The 21,610-nt window shown below is 43.2% G+C and overlaps 1 protein-coding gene across 3 annotated transcripts in view; it reads left to right on the top strand.

Annotated features, from left to right (window-relative positions):
• Positions 1-21,610, top strand: part of RNF38 (ring finger protein 38) — a 316,802-nt gene that overhangs the window by 13,136 nt on the left and 282,056 nt on the right. Inside the window, exon 1 of one of the 3 annotated variants that reach the window (XM_056518280.1) lies at positions 13,804-14,162. The exons of the other annotated variants lie outside the window; for them this stretch is intronic. Coding sequence (XP_056374255.1) covers positions 13,961-14,162 — 202 coding nt within the window. The 5' untranslated portion in view covers positions 13,804-13,960. Of the gene's footprint in view, positions 1-13,803; positions 14,163-21,610 lie in introns of those variants that run through there. 3 annotated transcript variants of the gene reach the window in all.

The raw sequence follows: 21,610 nt of genomic DNA, 5'->3' as shown, positions 1-21,610 counted from the left end.
CTTCACGCATGAAGAGGTTCGCGGATAAGAAAAGAAGAGCTCCCCCCGTTTTTTCCCCTGGAGACAAGGTATGGCTCTCCGCTAAATATGTCCGCTTCCGGGTCCCTAGCTACAAGTTGGGACCACGCTATCTTGGTCCTTTCAAAATTTTGTGTCAAATTAATCCTGTCTCTTATAAACTTCTTCTTCCTCCTTCTCTTCGTATCCCTAATGCCTTTCACGTCTCTCTTCTCAAACCACTCATCCTCAACCGTTTTTCTCCCAAATCTGTTCCTCCCACTCCTGTTTCCGGCTCCTCGGACGTCTTCTCGGTCAAGGAAATTTTGGCTGCCAAAAAGGTCAGAGGGAAAAATTTTTTTTTAGTAGACTGGGAGGGTTGTGGTCCTGAAGAGAGATCCTGGGAACCTGAGGACAACATCCTTGACAAAAGTCTGCTCCTCAGGTTCTCAGGCTCCAAGAAGAGGGGGAGACCCAAGGGGGGGGGTACTGTTACGCCGAGCGCTCCGGGTCCCCGCTCATCCCCGGAGCGCTCGCTTCACTCTCTCCGCTGCAGCGCTCCGGTCACGTCCTCTGACCCGGGGCGCTGCGATCCCGCTGCCAGCCGGGATGCGATTCGCGATGCGGGTAGCGCCCGCTCGCGATGCGCACCCCGGCTCCCCTACCTGACTCGCTCCCCGTCTGTTCTGTCCCGGCGCGCGCGGCCCCGCTCCCTAGGGCGCGCGCGCGCCGGGTCTCTGCGATTTAAAGGGCCACTGCGCCGCTGATTGGCGCAGTGGTTCCAATTAGGGTAATCACCTGTGCACTTCCCTATATTACCTCACTTCCCTTGCACTCCCTTGCCGGATCTTGTTGCCTTAGTGCCAGTGAAAGCGTTCCTTGTGTGTTCCTTGCCTGTGTTTCCAGACCTTCTGCCGTTGCCCCTGACTACGATCCTTGCTGCCTGCCCCGACCTTCTGCTACGTCCGACCTTGCTTCTGCCTACTCCCTTGTACCGCGCCTATCTTCAGCAGCCAGAGAGGTGAGCCGTTGCTAGTGGATACGACCTGGTCACTACCGCCGCAGCAAGACCATCCCGCTTTGCGGCGGGCTCTGGTGAAAACCAGTAGTGGCTTAGAACCGGTCCACTAGCACGGTCCACGCCAATCCCTCTCTGGCACAGAGGGTCCACTACCTGCCAGCCGGCATCGTGACAATAGACCTCTTAGGAACAAGTTTATTTTGCATAAATCTTTTTAAAACAAAATATAAACTTGACATCAATTTTATACTAGGGAATGTGCCATCAGGATGTATTTTACTGACCAGAGACAGATACTGAAACATGTTCTTTTTTGTTGTTGTAATTATGAGATCTGCTTTATGACAAGCCGCATGGACATAGGTAACAACAGACAGGATCTGCCCCATTAAAATTTATGGGAGAGGTTCCTGGCCATAATGTGTGACCTTTTCAGAGGTACTTCCACAGAGATAAGGAGGTTGACCAGTTAAAATCACCTATTGTGAAAACGTGTCTTATCTATCTACTGATATCACTGTCATCACTGTATTGTTTTATAATATAGATTGCAAAATGGAAAATGAGAATTACCAAAAGGTGTTAAAAAATATAAAATATAAAAACTTGATTTAAGCAATAGTACATTTTATGATGACACATTCCCTATAAGAGTAGCATCATTTTTATATGAATGTTATTATTTTGACAAACAAAGTGTCCTTGGGAAGCAATTATGTTAGTGACTGTCAGTTATGTTGTTCGTTTAATACTCTATGGTATGGCATTAAAGTCTTCTTTTTGGGTCAGAACAAAGTTTATGTATAATTATATAAATAATATTAGGGCTGTTTCTCTGGCTTATATACTAAATTAATGGCTGATAGGGGAAATGGCCTACCAACACTTTACCGATAAACATGTCAGTAAAGGATCACATATGTTAGATTTTAACTGCCTGATCTTTTTTATTTTGGAGAAATAAGCCACCACCAGAGCAGTCTGGCAGCAGCTTACACCTTCCCTCTATTCAGAATACACAAACATTTATGTGTATGGAGGGACCAGAAGGGATATTTGTCAGCAAACATGTATATCGTGTGTATGGCTATTTTAGACCAGGAAAAAAAGGGTAAATTCAGATGTATCGTACCTGATGCAGATTTGACACTGTTAAATCAATATAAATGATTTGTCGAACACAGCAGCAAATACGCAGTGTATACAGTCATGGCCATAAATGTTGGCACCCCTGAGAGTAGTATTTCTCACAGAAAAGGATTGCAGTAACATATGTTTTGCTATACACATGTTTATTCCCTTTGTGTGTATTGGAACTAAACCAAAAAAGGGAGGAAAAATATAATAATCATCGCTTAAAAATGGTAGTGAAATAATCAGATAAAATAATCAGGTATAATATAAGATATACTAATATTTCAATGAGGTGCAATAGTCTGCAGTTTACCTTGATGTAGCAATCCCTGAATTTGCTTGAGAGTTGGCAAAGTGCAATGTGCTTTGTCTCCCTGAAGGTGCATTAATCCAGTTGTATCAGCTCAGCACACGCGCCGCCTACACTTCTCATAACCACTTCAGCTTCTCTGACGTCATCCTGATGCCATATTTTTAAGCGCTGATTGTTATATACTTTTTATATCTTTTTAACTCTTATATGGTATACAGGGAACCATATACTTCTAATCGGCAGCTACTAACTTATCTCCCTGCCCCAGGTAGCACTTGTATATTATTACATTCTTTTTCTGACCTTAAATTGGACATAATGTCACACCAAACTCAATGGTCTGGACAAAATTATTGGCACCCTTTCAAAATTGTGGAAAAATAAGATTGTTTCAAGCATGTGATGCTCCTTTAAACTCACCTGGGGCAAGCAACAGGTGTGGGCAATATAAAGAACACACCTGAAAGCAGACAAAAAGGAGAGAAGTTCACTTTGTCTTTGCATTGTGTGTGCCACACTAAGCATGGACAACAGAAAGAGGAGATGAGAACTGTCTGAGGACTTGAGAACCAAAATTGTGGAAAAATATCAACAATCTCAATCTCAAAGTCCATCTCCAGAGATCTAGATTTGCCTTTGTCCACAGTGCGCAACATTATCAAGAAGTTTCCAACCCATGGCACTGTAACTAATCTCCCTGGGTGTGGACGGAAGAGAAAAATTGATGAAAGGTGTCAACGCAGGATTGTCCGGATGGTGGATAAGCAGCCCCAAACAAGTTCCAAAGATATTCAAGCTGTCCTGCAGGCTCAGGGATCATCAGTGTCAGCGCAAACTATCCATCGACATTTAAACACAGTGAAACGCTATGGCAGGAGACCCAGGAGGACCCCACTGCTGACACAGAGACATAGTTACATAATTACATAGTTAGTACGGTTGAAAAAAGACATATGTCCATCAAGTTCAACCAGGGAATTGAAGGGTAGGGGTGTGGCGCGATATTGGGGAAGGGATGGGATTTTATATTTCTTCATAAGCATTAATCTTATTTTGTTCCAGGAATGTATCTAATCCTGTTTTAAAGCTGTTCATTTTTCCTGCTGTGACCAGTTCCTGAGGTAGACTGTTCCATAAGTTCACAGTTCTCATGGTAAAGAAGGCGTGTCGCCCCTTGAGACTAAACTTTTTCTTCTCCAGACGGAGGGAGTGCCCCCTCATCCTTTGGGGGGGTTTAACCTGGAACAGTTTTTCTTCATATTTTTTGTATGGGCCATTAATATACTTATATACGTTTATCATATCCCCCCTTAAACGTCTATTCTCAAGACTAAACAATTGTAACTCCTTTAATCGCTCCTCATAGCTAAGATGTTCCATGCCCCATATTAGTTTAGTCGCACGTCTCTGCACCCTTTCCAACTCCGCAGTGTCCCTTTTATGGACAGGTGCCCAAAACTGAACAGCATATTCCAGGTGAGGCCGTACCAATGCTTTATAAAGGGGGAGTATTATGTCCCTGTCCCTTGAGTCCATGCCTCTTTTGATACATGACAATATCCTGCCGGCTTTGGAAGCAGCAGCCTGACATTGCATGCTATTCTGTAGTCTGTGATCTACAAGTACACCCAGATCCTTCTCTACCAGTGACTCTGCCAGTTTAATCCCCCCTAAGACATACGATGCATGCAGGTTATTAGTACCCAGATGCATAACTTTACATTTATCCACATTGAACCTCATTTGCCAAGTGGATGCCCAGACACTTAGTCTATCCAAGTCATCTTGTAACTTATGCACATCCTCTATATACTGTACCGTGCTACAAAGCTTGGTGTCATCTGCAAAGATAGAAACAGAGCTGTTAATACCATCCTCTATATCATTGATAAATAAATTAAACAACAGCGGGCCCAGTACAGAACCTTGGGGTACACCACTAATAACCGGGGACCAATCAGAGTATGAATCATTGACCACCACTCTCTGGGTACGATCCATGAGCCAGTGTTCAATCCAGTTACAAACTAAAATTTCCAAACCCAAAGACCTTAACTTACCTGTCAGACGTCTATGAGGGACAGTATCAAATGCTTGAGCAAAATCCAGAAACACTATATCCACAGCCATTCCTCTGTCAAGGCTTCTACTGACATCTTCATAAAAGCAAATTAGATTGGTTTGACAACTTCTATCCTTAGTAAACCCATGCTGGCTATCACTTATAATACTATTATCCCCTATGTATTCCTGTATGTAATTCCTTATAAGTCCTTCAAACAATTTACCCACAATGCATGTTAAACTTACCGGTCTATAGTTTCCTGGGGAAGACCTAGAGCCCTTTTTGAAGATTGGTACCACATTCGTCTTGCGCCAGTCCCTTGGCACAATACCAGACACCAGAGAATCTCTAAATATCATGAACAGGGGTACAGATATTACTGAACTTACCTATCTAAGAACTCTTGGGTGCAATCCATCCGGTCCTGGAGATTTGCTTACATTCACTTTACTTAACTTACCTTGTACCATCCCTGCATTAAGCCAGTTCAGTACATTACATGATGTGTTACCAGCACTGACCTGGCCAATGTCAGCTCCTTCTTCCCTAGTATATACAGAACTAAAGAACCCATTCAGTAGCTCCGCCTTCTCTTGATCGCCCGTGACAACCTCCCCATTATCATTATTAAGGGGTCCTACATGCTCTGTCCTTGTTTTTTTTTTTGCATTTATATATCGAAAAAAAATATTTAGGATTAGTTTTGCTTTCTTTGGCCACCTGTCTCCCATTTTGAATTGTTGCTGTTTTTATTACATTTTTATATATAGCTATATATTTAGCTGTATAGTTATTTAGAGTTGATTTAAAGATGTCCCATTTACCTTCTGTATCAGTATTTGACAACACCTCTCCCCAGTCTATGTCCTGTAGTGCAGCTCTCAGCCCAGGGAAATTTGCCTTTTTAAAGTTATATATTTTTGCCTTCCCCACCTGTCTTTGTTTTCTACATTTTAAGTCAAAAGTAAAAAAAAGCAAGACTACATTTTACAAAAATGAACTTGAGTTAGCCAAAATCCTTCTGGGAAAACGTATTGTGGACAGATGAGACCAAGATAGAGGTTTTTGGTACAGCACATCATTCTACTGTTTACAGAAAATGGAATGAGGCCTACAAAGAAAAGAACACCGTACCTACATAAATATGGTGGAGGTTCAATGATGTTTTGGGGTTGTTTTGCTGCCTCTGGCACTGGGTGCCTTGAATGTGTGCAAGGCATCATGAAATCTGAGAATTACCAATGGATTTTGGGTCACACTGTACAGCCCAGTGTCAGAAAGCTGGGTTTGCGTCCGAGATCTTGGGTCTTCCAGCAGGACAATGACCCCAAACATATGTCAAAAAGCCCCCAGAAATGGATGGCAACAAAGCACTGGAGATTTCTAAAGTGGCAGCAATGAGTCCAGATCTAAATCCCATTGAACACCTGTGGAGAGATCTTAAAATTGCTGTTGGGAAAAGGCGCCCTTCCAATAAGAGAGACCTGGAGCAGTTTGCAAAGGTAGAGTGGTCCAACATTCCGGCTGAGAGGTGTAAGAAGCTTATTAATGGTTATAGGAAGCGACTGATTTCAGTTATTTTTTTCCAAAGGGTGTGCAACCAAATATTAAGTAAAGGGTGCCAATAATTTTGTCCAGCCCATTCTTGGAGTTTGGGGTGGCATTATGTCCAATATGCTTTTTTCCTCCCTTTTTTGATTTAGTTCCAATACACACAAAGAGGGACATTTATCAATGTTTGCTTATGTATTCTTTTTTTTAGTAATTTTTTCCTTACTATTTTTTTGCTTATGTGTGACTTATTTATCAACTGGTTTCAGCCTGTTGATAATTTTCTTTCACGTAAGCAATTTTTCCTTTTTTACTTTGGTAGTAGCTTTTTCTGCTCCATGTTTGAGCTGGAGTAAATTTAGTCAATTTTTAACCCTGTTGCGACTTTTTTTTGCGCAGTTGCGACTGTCGCAGTTAATAAATACCTGACTACCCGTAGTCCATTTTAAAATTCTTACTACGTAGTTAATTTTTGGAAAACTTGCTTTTCTCACTTTCCAGTCAAAATGTCGCACGAAAAATCGCGTAGTCGCAGTTGCGACAATTTTGCGACAATTATAGTAAAGAAAACCTGACTAAACCCGTTGATAAATGTCCATAATAAGGAATAAACATGTGTATAGCAAAACATGTGTTACTGCAATCCTTTTCTGTGAGAAATACTTCATTTTCTAGAAAAATGTCAGGGGTGTCAACATTTACGGCCATGACTGTATATTATGTATAAATATACACTAAAATATTTTAATGTTCAGCAAACAGCAGGATTTCTGAACACAGAACAAAAACAAGGTTAAATTCACACTTGTGTTCTCATTTTATTTATTTTTATTAAAAAAAATAAATAAATACATTTGTATCCTTATTTGCAACAATCTTAAAGGGGTTATCCAGGAAAAAACTTTTTTTGATATATCAACTGGCTCCAGAAAGTTAAACAGATTTGTAAATTACTTCTATTACAAAATCCTAATCCTTTCAGTACTTATGAGCTGCTGAAGTTGAGTTGTTCTTTTCTGTCTAAGTGCTCTCTGATGACACGTGTCTCGGGAACCGCCCAATTTAGAAGCAAATCCCCATAGCAAACCTATTCTACTCTGTGCAGTTCCCGAGACATGCAGACATGTCAGCAGAGAGCACTGTTGCCAGACAGAAAAGAACAACTCCACCTCAGCAGCTGATAATTATTGAAAGGATTAAGATTTTTTAATAGAAGTCATTTACAAATCTGTTTAACTTTCTGGAGCCAGTTGATTTATATATATATATATGTTTTTTTCCTGGAATACCCCTTTAAGAAATGTGATTATGTGTTATGTATTAAAAAAAATATTTTATCTATCAATAAGTTAAATTTTTTTTTACTCCAATTTTTAGTTCAGTAGAATCACAACCAGCCTAAATAACAAGCCTAATACAATTGTGAATACAGCCTAAAAGCCAAGTGCAGAAATTCATATCCTATATACTGTATCCTAGTTGCTAAGCATTCAAAAACATTCCACCGTTATTTCAGGCTGTAGTGAGGCTTAGTCTGCTTTACCATGGACTTTACGTTTTAGTTAAAGGGCACTGCTTAGAAAATATGACAAAATGCACCCTCCTAGCACTGTCAGCATACCACGATTCATGCAAGTAACCACACAGCAAGAACACACATTTCAAGGCTGACAAGGATGGAGAGTCAGCTGTTTACATGGGAGGATTCTGCTGTAGTCAGTAGTAATGGCCTGGGCTCATTGCCCTGCTGCCAGGCTTCGCTCAGTAAAAGTGTTCACCACAGCTGGCAGCCTCTGCATCTAGTGAATCACAAACCATAGTGACCTCAGCAAAATAGTATCCAGGCTAACACCCATATAGGTTGGCACTCTCTGACCAGCCATTACATTCCAAAATGATGCCCATCTTAACTTCTTCACTTATTGTTGTTCTATTCTCATTTTCTTTTCTAACAACTTCTAGGTGAACACACCTCTAAAGACCTAACATTGTATTTTGGTGATTATAGTAAATTGATATAAGGCTGGGGCTGTAGAAAAAAGAAAGGTACTTATCTGACCCACTTGCCCACAGCCCTCGCTTCAGCTCCTGCTGCTCGTCTCTTCTATCTGCTTTCTGAGATTAAAAGTTGGAGCGGGTCCTTCCTGCTCAGCCAGTCACTGGCCCCAGAAATGCCCCGTCCTGATCAGTGATTGGCTGAGCAGGCAGGTCCTTCCCCAAGCTCTCATCTTGGATGCAAGGAGAAGTGACGAGCAGGAGCTAAAAGGGTAGCTGCGGGGGACCAGAGGTAGGTGTCATGTTTTAACTTTTTCTACAGCCCTAGCATTAAGTTTTTGTGAACACTGGAATACCCCTGCAACCCTTCTACCTTCCAACAATTAATGAACAGGAATGTCATATTTTTTTTGTGCAAACCCAACAATGATCCTTCTCAATGATAACGGAACATTTTTCTTAGTTATTGAACATTACCGTTTCCTGTGATATTTATCTGCCCTGTAGAGTATTCAGTACATATATTTGTGCTTTGGATCATTGTTTCATTTTGTAATAAAATCGATAGATTATTTTTAATATTACAAACATGTACACATGTAGTAGAAAGTTTTACTTTTATTTTTAATTGTGATAAATCATTGTGAGGCAAATTAAAGATACTGGATGTTGGTTTTATTACAATGAATGATTAATTTACTGAATTTTTTATTTAGGCATTTCTCTTTATTTATATATCAATGCCATATTCCATAGTGCTGTGCTGTACTCCTATCAGTCCCTATCCTCAATAGGGTTTATAATCTAATCCTTATATCTCGTACAAAACCACAAGTATATGTCAATTTAATAGGATTTATCCCCTTGCAACAAAACAACATAATACACTGCTCAAAATAAATAAAGGGAACACTTAAACAACACAATGTAACTCCAAGTCAATCACACTTCTGTGAAATCACACTGCCCACTCAGGAAGCAACACTGATTGATCAATTTCACATGCTGTTGTGCAAATGGAACAGACAACAGGTGGAAATTATAGGCAATTAGCAAGACACCCCCAATAAAGGAGTGGTTCTGCAGGTGGTGACCACAGACCACTTCTCAGTTCCTATGCTTCCTGGCTGATGATTTGGTCACTTTGGAATGCTGGCGGTGCTTTCACTTTAGTGGTAGCATGAGACGGAGTCTACAACCCACACAAGTGGCTCAGGTAGTGCAGCTCATCCAGGATGGCACATAAATGCTAGCTGTGGCAAGAAGATTTGCTGTGTCTGTCAGCGTAGTGTCCAGAGCATGGAGACGCTACCAGGAGACAGGCCAGTACATCAGGAGACATGGAGGAGGCCATAGGAGGGCAAAAACCAAGCAGCAGGACCGCTACCTCCGCCTTTGTGCAAGGAGGAGCACTGCCAGAGCCCTGCAAAATGACCTCCAGCAGGCCACAAATGTGCATGTGTCCTCTCAGACTGTCAGAAACAGACTCCATGAGGGTGGTATGAAGGCCAGACATCCACAACCGTGCAGGACGTTTGGCATTTGCCAGAGGACACCAAGATTGGCAAATTTGCCACTGGCGCCCTGTGCTCTTCACAGATGAAAGCAGGTTCACACTGAGCACATGTGACAGAGTCTGGAGACACCGTGGAGAACGTTCTACTGGCTACAACATCCTCCAGCATGACCAGTTTGGCTGTGGGTCAGTAATGGTGTGGGGTGGCATTTCTTTGGGGGCCGCACAGACTTCCAGCTTGCTAGAGGTAACCTGACTGTCATTAGGTACCGAGATGAGATCCTCCGACCCCTAGTGAGACCATATGTTGGTGCGGTTGGCCCTGGGTTCCTCCTTATGCAAGACAATGCTAAACCTCATGTGACTAGAGTGTGTCAGCAGTTCCTGCCAGAGGAAGGCATTAATGCTATGGACTGGCCCACCTGTTCCCCAGGCTTCAATCTGATTGAGCACATCTGGGACATCATGTCTCGCTCCATCCACCAAAGCCACGTTGCACCACAGACTGTCCAGGAGTTGGTGGATGCTTTAGTCCAGGTCTGAGAGGACATCCCATCCGCCACCTCATCAGGAACATGCCCAGGTGTTTTTGGGAGGTCATACGGGCACGTGGAGGCCACACACACATTACTGAGCCTCATTTTGACTTGTTTTAAGGACATTACATCAAAGTTGGATCACCCTTTAATGTGGTGCTCCACTGATTTTGAGTGTGACTCCATAGGTTGATAAATTTGATTTCCATTGATAATTTTTGTGTGATTTTGTTGTCAGCACATTCAACTATGTAAAGATGAAAGTAGAGATGAGCGAACTTACAGTAAATTCGATTCGTCACGAACTTCTCGGCTCAGCGGTTGCTGACTTTTCCTGCATAAATTAGTTCAGCTTTCCGGTGCTCCGGTGGGCTGAAAAAGGTGGATACAGTCCTAGGAAAGAGTCTCCTAGGACTGTATCCTCCTTTTCCAGCCCACCGGAACACCGGAAAGCTGAATTAATTTATGCAGGAAAAGTCATCAACTGCCGAGCCGAGAAGTTCGTGACGAATTGAATTTACTGTAAGTTCGCTCATCTCTAGATGAAAGTATTTCCTATGATTAGTTAATTCATTCACATCTAGGATATGTTATCTTAGTGTTCCCTTTTGAGCAGTGTAGTATGTTAAATTTTTTAAGTGTCCCTGTCGTTGAGACCCCCACCAGTCAGAAGAATGAGCAGGGAGAGCTTTACTCTCTGCTCTCAATGATCTACATCCTGCAGCCCCATTATAAGTCTATAAGTACTATTGACACCCCCAACCTAAACATGAATGAAACATAATCACTGAGTGTTGATGTCAAATATTTAAAAAGCTTTGATTCTCTGGATGTGGCGTTGCAAATTTTCAATGCATTTTTGTAATGATAATGCAACATAATATAGACAGAAACCATGTGAGCAGAAAATTAAAAGGATAATTTGTGAATAATGTTGTATGAATGATGAGCACTGGTAGAACTGCTGTTTTGCGACTAGCCCTCAAAAGGCCACATGGACAAAAAGTATTTTGTCCTAAAGGCCTAAAGAAGCCATGTCCTGACACATCCTGAAGGGGTTAATAGGATGACAATTCATCGATTGTGCTTGCTGAACACAATAGAAGCACAGTGAGAAAAACATATTCCACCCAGCTATTGTCATGAGGCTGGGTTCAGTTTTTTTTGAATAATAACAAAAACTGCAGTTTGTGACTTAGGATGAATTCACACATTTAATTTACCAACATAGAAATAGAAAGCTATAAACCGGCACAAGCCACTGTATCGGCAAATACTCATGGATGAAGTGATCATAGGATGTGTTGACGTGTACCCTTCTGGGGGTTCCTACTCGTGATTACAGGTAAGTATATATAAACAGCGAACGAAGGTATGAACTGGAGCACTCACCCGATATGTGGTCCACGCTGGCAGTCTCCGAATCGTACGGTATTCAGTCCAAGGCCCTGGATCGAATTCGGTAAGATTGGGAGACTGCCAGCGTGGACCACGTATTGGGTGAGTGCTCCAGTTCATACCTTCGTTTGCTGTTTATAATTCATACATTTCGTTTTTGAAGCAGACAGGAGTGAATACAAGAGATGGGGAGTATCAGTATTTCTTCTTTACTTTTAAACCTTTAAAGTAAGTATAAAACCGCATCTGATGGCCTAACCGTCAATTAGTTTTGTCTGAAGAATGGTTCTGCTTATTGTGCTGCAATTGCTGTGAGCACATACCGGACTGCATTGAGAAATCTGGGCCCATTCATAAGAGAAAAATTATTTTTTAGATGAAACAAACCAATAGATAAGACATAGGATTCAGTTTTGCATTGACCTACTATAGTGTTGCTTCCCTCTGCTGGCAACCATCTCCAGAATCTAGTGACTATATAACATGTAATGATATTACTATACAGAAATGCCTCCAAGCCTCTTTTGAACTCTATTCCTCACCATGACCACTTCCTCTGGCAGAGAATTCCATAGTCTCACTGCTCTTACAGTAAAGAACCCCTTCCGTATTGGTGTAGAAACCTTCTTTCCTCTAGACATCGAGGATGCCCCCTTGTTATAAATACAGTCCTGGGTATCATGAGATCAAAGACCATGTTTATACATGATTGATGATGTTTGTACCTTTTCCCCAACAAATTATTCTTATTTTGGTAATCCCAAATTAAAATCTCCCATTGTATTTATTACTCTAGTTGCTTGCCTCAAAACTTCTTCAAGCTCTATGATCTCTTTCTTGTACACTGATGTGCAAAACACAAAGGGAGGGATTTGGCATTGCTTAAAAAATTTAAAATGTTTATGCAATGCTTGCAAATCTATGCACAACAAGTCAGAAAAGTCACACATTATTGCACAAAATGAGGCTTGCTCAAAATGTCACTTTTTAACACCCAGAAGCTGGTATGGAAGCCTTAATAAATTCCTTCTAATATTCCATGTGTGGTCTGACTAGTGATTTGTACACTGGTAGAATTATTTCCTCATCCTGTGTATCTATGACCCGATTGATGTATCCCATGATACTATTTGTCTTGGCAGCAGATGCCTGACACTGGTTGAGTCTAGATGTATCCTTCTGATGGGGGCTCACAGTATACTGAGCCTTACTCAGTATTTACCCATTTAGAAAGTAATCTTACAATGGATTGTCCCTTCCCATGTGCAGAACGTTACATTTATCAGTGCTAAACCTCAAGTTACCAGATCCATTGGTATATTGTCATCTTTGGTACAAAGTACAGTACTTTACACAGTATATCACTACATTGTTGTTGTTAGAGAAAACCCATTTCAGTAAAGTTTTATTTCACTGCCATGATAAATCTATATAGATAATTGCAAAATATATCTAATGTAAATGGACATCCGAGCAATAATCCCATCCATGCATTATGGGTGTGAATTGGGAAAAAGTACTTTGTTCTTTAACACCTATTTTAAGGGAAACAATGGATAAGATGGTTTGAAATCCTACCCTATTTTGTGTATTAGAGCCATTTTACTGTCAGTGGAACCCATCCATTTTGGCCTTATCTCCTTACAATTTGTAAACATCCCACAATGGGTAAACCCAAGCTTATCAGTATACTGTTAGATTTAAGAGGTGTATGGGTCTATTATGGCTGCATTTTAAGTCATAAATAAAGGCTCTCCACCCTATAATGGGGACAATAAGGTTTTCTACCATAACACATGTCAGCTGATAATACAGCTGACAAGAGATAAGATACAGAAGGTTGTGGCCCAACCCAAAAAATTCTTACCAATACCCTGTAGTTACGGAAAACCCTTGCCCGCACTAACTGGGGCTGGAATGGAGAGACTCAGACAGCACAATGCTCAGGGACACATTTGTTTTTCCAATGTTAGAGGCATCATAGAGACAAGAACTCCCTGGGAACAAATCATATAGAGAAGGGAATCCTCAGCAGGGATGTGGCTGAAGTATCCCTGTATAGAATGAGTTAGATTTAGCTCCTTATGCCTTCCTTTCTTCAGGCACAACACAGATCGGAGGGGGCATTGTGTGGATGAAATGTAGTGTTGCTTTTCCTAATTTACCTCGGTCACAACCAGACTGACACGCGGGCTGAGGCTGCAGCAGCCACCAACAGAGAAGCTGGGCTTAACCGCAGACTGCTCGCCTCTTCCTCAACACTCTCCTCTTGTCCAGATCACCCATCTTTCCCTTCCTGATCCTCCTTCCAGGCTCTCCTCTCTGCTTCCTTTCAGCTCACATCTCCTCCTCCTCCTTTTAGTGCTCCTTGCTTACTATTCCCAGCTTTCCTGGAGCTCCAAGGACTAGATCCAGATCTAAGTCTGGATTCATCATGAACCCACAACAGCAGCAGCTGCATGGCATGATTCCTCACTTCCAACATCAGCTCCAGACACCTCCTCATCTACTGTCTAATGGTATGCGTGGCCCAGCGGGAGAAAGGCACCCTCACAGCCCCCAAGTAGTGGCAAGGAGGAGGGTAAACAGTCAATCCACCAATGAACACCTACACCACCACATGCGATCTCCGGCAGGTAGGCGCAGATCTTGCATGACGTCTGAACTTGACTTTTCTCACTTATGTCACATATGTTTACAAAAGTTCACCCAGTCTGACGTAACAAGTGATACGAAACCAGCTCATTCGTACAACACATCATTGATCTATTATAAAAACAATATACAATGGAACCACACAAGAATAACACAGTGTGTTGTCCCTCATGATCAAAACTGTCCATGGTGACTGTGTTGCCCTAATGTGACATTAGCTGGGTACTGCCACAAGACAGGAGGTTAGGTGCAATGCTATGAAGATTAATGAGTTGTAGCTTTTGCAACCTGATATGGTCTCCGAGGAAATACATTCCATGGAAGTGACTGATGGCAGTGAATTGGTTGTGTGTATGGTAACGGCGGTAAAGCAGGAGTTAAGGAATGGGAGATCTCACTAGAAAATGAGTGTCAGGCCCTTTATTTTATGTTTTATTTGAGAGACTGCAGTATAGATGGCAATTAATGGCCTATGAATACTGTTAAAACGGCTTTATTAGGTATCTGAGGGAAGGACAGTTGTGTAGCTGAATGGGTTAAGGCAGTAGCAATTGCACAGTTCATCTCCCCTCCCTCCTGTCATACATTCCTGTAACACTGGACTCATGCTCTTGTGGGTAGAGGGGGCTTGCACAGAGCTTATTGCTGCTTTGTTTTCATCACATTTAGTATTCTCGCTCTTACTTTGCTTTATCTGGACAGGCTACAATGACTATAATATATCTATGTATTCAGGTAACTAGCATGTGACGGCTGATAAAATAATTCACCCAGTATATGTCTACTGCATAGGAAATGCCACTTGGTCATTGGAGCCCCAAATCAGCCAAACATGGATTAGAATGAGTTATGAAGACATTATTCTAGGCCTTAATATAAGCTCAGCAGCGAATCTGTGAATGCTACAGGGTCCTAATAGAATACAGATTGATGTGGATCTGACGCTGTAGACTGACTGGCTATGTAAGTCATTAGTACATTTAATAATTATAGAAAGTGCGGCACAGCTCACTCGTTCGGCCCTCCCGCGTCTCGGACAGAACCGGGCTTTGGTTCAAGTGTAAATGATAAGAAACAGATGTCCAGCGCGGATGTCAAGCAATACGAAATTCTTTATTCAGCCATAACGCTGTGATGACAGTTGACGCGTTTCGGGCGCAATCAACTTGACTAAGGCCGTTGATTGCGGCCAAAACGCGTCACCTGTCATCACTTAGCGTTATGGCTGAATAAAGAATTTCGGATTGCTTGACATCCGCGCTGGACATCTGTTTCTTATCATTTACATTTAATAATATATACATATAAACATTATTTATTGCCAACATAGTATGCCTTTATTTAGGTGAACAAAGTACACAGGCTAGCACTCCATAAACTTTAACTCTTTATTAGATTGATATAAAATGGCCAATGGATAGCCTCATAGAACCGCAATAAAATGGACAGTCATGACACGTATGCATTTTTTTATATTGGAATTTTACTTTATTGTAATTTAATGTTAATATACAATAGTATTTCAGTATCCCTGCTGTCGAATTAAGGGGATAATGTGTTTCCCTGAGGAGAATGCCAAACTGGTCTATGCAGTCCATGCAATGATCCATGGGGAAAAGTATAAAAAAGTAGCTTTTTTCCACTGTCCTATATAGGTGGTAGCATCCCTTCAAATCAGTGTTCAACTCTTAAAGAGCCTTGTAATATGACTGGGGATTATATGTCAAGCCGGAGTCTGCTTGAAAGGGTAGAGGATAGCCTCGGTGAATGCCAGTCAACCCTTCACAACATTATTTGTATTAGCAGTGTACTTTGAACACCTTGACAAAAAAAACATATAAGAAATAGCTATCAAAAAAATTGCTAACAAAAACACATATAAGTAATATCTATATTAGTTCAAGAAAACATTCACACACTCAAAAGTTTTATATATTTTTCAGCAGAATAAGGACCTTGATCCACCAGTCCAAATTTCAATATAGTGAAAAAACTACAGCACACTGATCCAATATTACTCCAAGTGTGGTTTATTTACCCATTTTGGCAAGATCTTTAAGCTTTGAAAATGCTCCCAGGATAGGAAAAGGCTTGAAAAAAGGTCCATGTATGGTACTGGAACATTGTGCCACAATAGATGCGCTATTGTTTTTTGATGCCAAATAACTGGAGCAATTTTGGATTGGTGTGCCACATTTTTTTTCCGCTATCTTTTGAAGCACACCAGAATATAGTATAATACAGTGGTCCCTCAACATACGATGGTAGCCATTCCAAACGAACCATGGTTTGTTGAAACCATCGTATGTTGAGTGATCCGTGCAATGTATAGGACAGTGGTCTACAACCTGTGGACCTCCAGATGTTGCAAAACTCTAACACCCAGCATGCCCGGACAGCCGTTGGCTGTCCGGGCATGCTGGGAGTTGTAGTTTTGCAACATCTGGAGGTCCGCAGGTTGAAGACCATTGGTAAAGGAAGTTGTACTCACCTGTCCCCGCTGCTCCGGACCGTCACCGCTCATCACTGCTGCCCTTGATGTCGCCTTCCATTGCTGTCGCCGCATCCCCGGGGTGTCCCCGACACTCCGACAAGGCCTCTGCTTCCCCAGCATCCTCGCTCTCTGTCTCCGCTCTCCGTTGCCGCCATCATGTCGCTACGCACACGCAGCGACGTGATGACAACGATGGAGAGCGACGACAATGCAGGGGATCCCAAAGAGGACGCGCCAGAGCCCCGAGGACAAGGAAGGGGCCAACACCGGAGCACACGGGGCACCGTAAACGGCTATCCGGTGGCAGCTGAAGCAGTCTGCGCTGCTGGATAGCTGTTTATGCGATGGCCCCGACATACAAAAGCATCATATGTTGATGCTGCCTTCAACATGCGATGGCCTCTGAGAGGCCATCGGATGTTGAAATTATCGTATGTCGGGGCCATCGTAGGTCGGGGGGGTCACTTGTACTAGTAAATTCATCAAAGCTGTCAATAAGTCTCCCAAAATGCTTTGGTCACAACGTAGACAGCTAATGCAATCTTCCCCTTGTTGTTCGTTGACAGCAGGTTGGAGCCAGTGACTTTGGAGATGTAGATTTGCCTTTGATTTCGTTTGCTAGGTTAAGCTCTTTCAATCCTTTCAGTAAACCATATGACTGACATGCTGAGATGTCAGTACTTCAAAAGGAACAGTACTACAAAACCAATCGACAAATTTACATTGGGAAGTGACATAAAGGAAACCCCCAGGAGACTCTAAGATCAGCTAGTAACAGCTAACTAGTCAAACACAAAAGCTTCCTAAGATGGCAATGCACATAAGAGTAATGTCGGCCAAATCCACCAACGCATTAGATTCACTGTTAGGCTAGGTTCAGACTACGGAATTTCTGCCTGCAATTTCACTTTGAAATTGCAGGCGGAAATTCCGCTTGCTAAAATGTATAGTGTAGTGAACGGGTTTCCGTTCACAAATTCACACTTCGGAATATGTGAAGCGGAATTTGTGATCGGAAAATCTGATTGGAAATTTCCACCTGAAGAAAGGCGTCGCTCTTTCTTCAGGCGGAAATCCGCGTGGAACACATTGCAGTCTATTGGAGACTGCAGTGTCCGCGCGGTCCTAGCGCCGACTGATTCAGACGGTAATGGCCGCACTCTGAATCTCCGGGCGGAAATTTTCTGCCCAGAGATTTCGTAGTCTGAACCTAGCCTTAGTCAGATGTTAGGGGAAAAAAGTTTTTTGTTTTTTTACCCTTGACGCTGTGTACACAGATTTGTCAACATTTATTTTCTGCACTTTTGGCCTAAATTGAGCCAAACTTTAGTGTATCTTTGTCTAAAACACATTATTATGTGTCTTAGACCTTGCTTGCACATCCCTCACCAAGAGGGATGGTTTTGTGATTGGGGTAAGACGTTGTGAGAAGGGGGCACAACCGAAAATGTGACACACTGCGCCAAGATGCACCAAACACTGAGACACAGTTTTTTATAAAGACTACAACCAGCTGGCATAACAGATAAACAGCTCTGAAACTGGGACTAGACAGTTTAAAGATGTTTTCAGGGTAAACATAATAATTTTTAATGTGAATTCGGGTAGAAAAACAGACATGGTGCACATCTACAATCTTGCATAATGATCTGATTGCTTCTCAGCATAATATCAAAAACTAACAGGTTGTTAGTATACATTTTTGATCAAAAAGTACAAGCCCACTCGCCACGTCAAGGCCACCTATTTAGAGTGGGTCCCTAACGTCCCTAGCATAAAATGGCGCAGCACCGAGCGGCGACCACCACCGCCGCGACACCAATGCCCACAGGGGGGAACGACCCACCGGCAGAGCGGCCCCAATGCCACTCAAACCAGTCTATGGGCCGCACCCCCCCGCAGACACGGCGCCACGGCAGTAACGGACACCGCACAGCACCACACCAGTGTGAACAAGGTGTAATGGCTCACTTACCATGCTCTCCCAGTCAGACTGGGAGGCTGCTAGGAAAGAAATGACCCATGTGTAGCTAACTACTACTTATATAGGGTTGGGCTGAGGGGGTGGGGAAGAGTGCAGACAACATGTTCAAAAAAAAAAAAAAAAAAAAAAGAGGGGATAGAAATCACAATGTGAATTCGGGTAGAAAAACAGACATGGTGCACATCTACAATCTTGCATAATGATCTGATTGCTTCTCAGCATAATATCAAAAACTAACAGGTTGTTAGTATACATTTTTGATCAAAAAGTACAAGCCCACTCGCCACGTCAAGGCCACCTATTTAGAGTGGGTCCCTAACGTCCCTAGCATAAAATGGCGCAGCACCGAGCGGCGACCACCACCGCCGCGACACCAATGCCCACAGGGGGGAACGACCCACCGGCAGAGCGGCCCCAATGCCACTCAAACCAGTCTATGGGCCGCACCCCCCCGCAGACACGGCGCCACGGCAGTAACGGACACCGCACAGCACCACACCAGTGTGAACAAGGTGTAATGGCTCACTTACCATGCTCTCCCAGTCAGACTGGGAGGCTGCTAGGAAAGAAATGACCCATGTGTAGCTAACTACTACTTATATAGGGTTGGGCTGAGGGGGTGGGGAAGAGTGCAGACAACATGTTCAAAAAAAAAAAAAAAAAAAAAGAGGGGATAGAAATCACAATGTGAATTCGGGTAGAAAAACAGACATGGTGCACATCTACAATCTTGCATAATGATCTGATTGCTTCTCAGCATAATATCAAAAACTAACAGGTTGTTAGTATACATTTTTGATCAAAAAGTACAAGCCCACTCGCCACGTCAAGGCCACCTATTTAGAGTGGGTCCCTAACGTCCCTAGCATAAAATGGCGCAGCACCGAGCGGCGACCACCACCGCCGCGACACCAATGCCCACAGGGGGGAACGACCCACCGGCAGAGCGGCCCCAATGCCACTCAAACCAGTCTATGGGCCGCACCCCCCCGCAGACACGGCGCCACGGCAGTAACGGACACCGCACAGCACCACACCAGTGTGAACAAGGTGTAATGGCTCACTTACCATGCTCTCCCAGTCAGACTGGGAGGCTGCTAGGAAAGAAATGACCCATGTGTAGCTAACTACTACTTATATAGGGTTGGGCTGAGGGGGTGGGGAAGAGTGCAGACAACATGTTCAAAAAAAAAAAAAAAAAAAAGAGGGGATAGAAATCACAATGTGAATTCGGGTAGAAAAACAGACATGGTGCACATCTACAATCTTGCATAATGATCTGATTGCTTCTCAGCATAATATCAAAAACTAACAGGTTGTTAGTATACATTTTTGATCAAAAAGTACAAGCCCACTCGCCACGTCAAGGCCACCTATTTAGAGTGGGTCCCTAACGTCCCTAGCATAAAATGGCGCAGCACCGAGCGGCGACCACCACCGCCGCGACACCAATGCCCACAGGGGGGAACGACCCACCGGCAGAGCGGCCCCAATGCCACTCAAACCAGTCTATGGGCCGCACCCCCCCGCAGACACGGCGCCACGGCAGTAACGGACACCGCACAGCACCACACCAGTGTGAACAAGGTGTAATGGCTCACTTACCATGCTCTCCCAGTCAGACTGGGAGGCTGCTAGGAAAGAAATGACCCATGTGTAGCTAACTACTACTTATATAGGGTTGGGCTGAGGGGGTGGGGAAGAGTGCAGACAACATGTTCAAAAAAAAAAAAAAAAAAAGAGGGGATAGAAATCACAATGTGAATTCGGGTAGAAAAACAGACATGGTGCACATCTACAATCTTGCATAATGATCTGATTGCTTCTCAGCATAATATCAAAAACTAACAGGTTGTTAGTATACATTTTTGATCAAAAAGTACAAGCCCACTCGCCACGTCAAGGCCACCTATTTAGAGTGGGTCCCTAACGTCCCTAGCATAAAATGGCGCAGCACCGAGCGGCGACCACCACCGCCGCGACACCAATGCCCACAGGGGGGAACGACCCACCGGCAGAGCGGCCCCAATGCCACTCAAACCAGTCTATGGGCCGCACCCCCCCGCAGACACGGCGCCACGGCAGTAACGGACACCGCACAGCACCACACCAGTGTGAACAAGGTGTAATGGCTCACTTACCATGCTCTCCCAGTCAGACTGGGAGGCTGCTAGGAAAGAAATGACCCATGTGTAGCTAACTACTACTTATATAGGGTTGGGCTGAGGGGGTGGGGAAGAGTGCAGACAACATGTTCAAAAAAAAAAAAAAAAAAAAAAAAAAGAGGGGATAGAAATCACAATGTGAATTCGGGTAGAAAAACAGACATGGTGCACATCTACAATCTTGCATAATGATCTGATTGCTTCTCAGCATAATATCAAAAACTAACAGGTTGTTAGTATACATTTTTGATCAAAAAGTACAAGCCCACTCGCCACGTCAAGGCCACCTATTTAGAGTGGGTCCCTAACGTCCCTAGCATAAAATGGCGCAGCACCGAGCGGCGACCACCACCGCCGCGACACCAATGCCCACAGGGGGGAACGACCCACCGGCAGAGCGGCCCCAATGCCACTCAAACCAGTCTATGGGCCGCACCCCCCCGCAGACACGGCGCCACGGCAGTAACGGACACCGCACAGCACCACACCAGTGTGAACAAGGTGTAATGGCTCACTTACCATGCTCTCCCAGTCAGACTGGGAGGCTGCTAGGAAAGAAATGACCCATGTGTAGCTAACTACTACTTATATAGGGTTGGGCTGAGGGGGTGGGGAAGAGTGCAGACAACATGTTCAAAAAAAAAAAAAAAAAAAAGAGGGGATAGAAATCACAATGTGAATTCGGGTAGAAAAACAGACATGGTGCACATCTACAATCTTGCATAATGATCTGATTGCTTCTCAGCATAATATCAAAAACTAACAGGTTGTTAGTATACATTTTTG

This window comes from Hyla sarda, chromosome 1 (genome assembly GCF_029499605.1).
Source record: "Hyla sarda isolate aHylSar1 chromosome 1, aHylSar1.hap1, whole genome shotgun sequence".
NCBI lineage: Eukaryota > Metazoa > Chordata > Amphibia > Anura > Hylidae > Hyla > Hyla sarda.
Note: the sequence above shows the minus strand (reverse complement) of the source record. Positions and strands in the feature narration are given on the sequence as shown.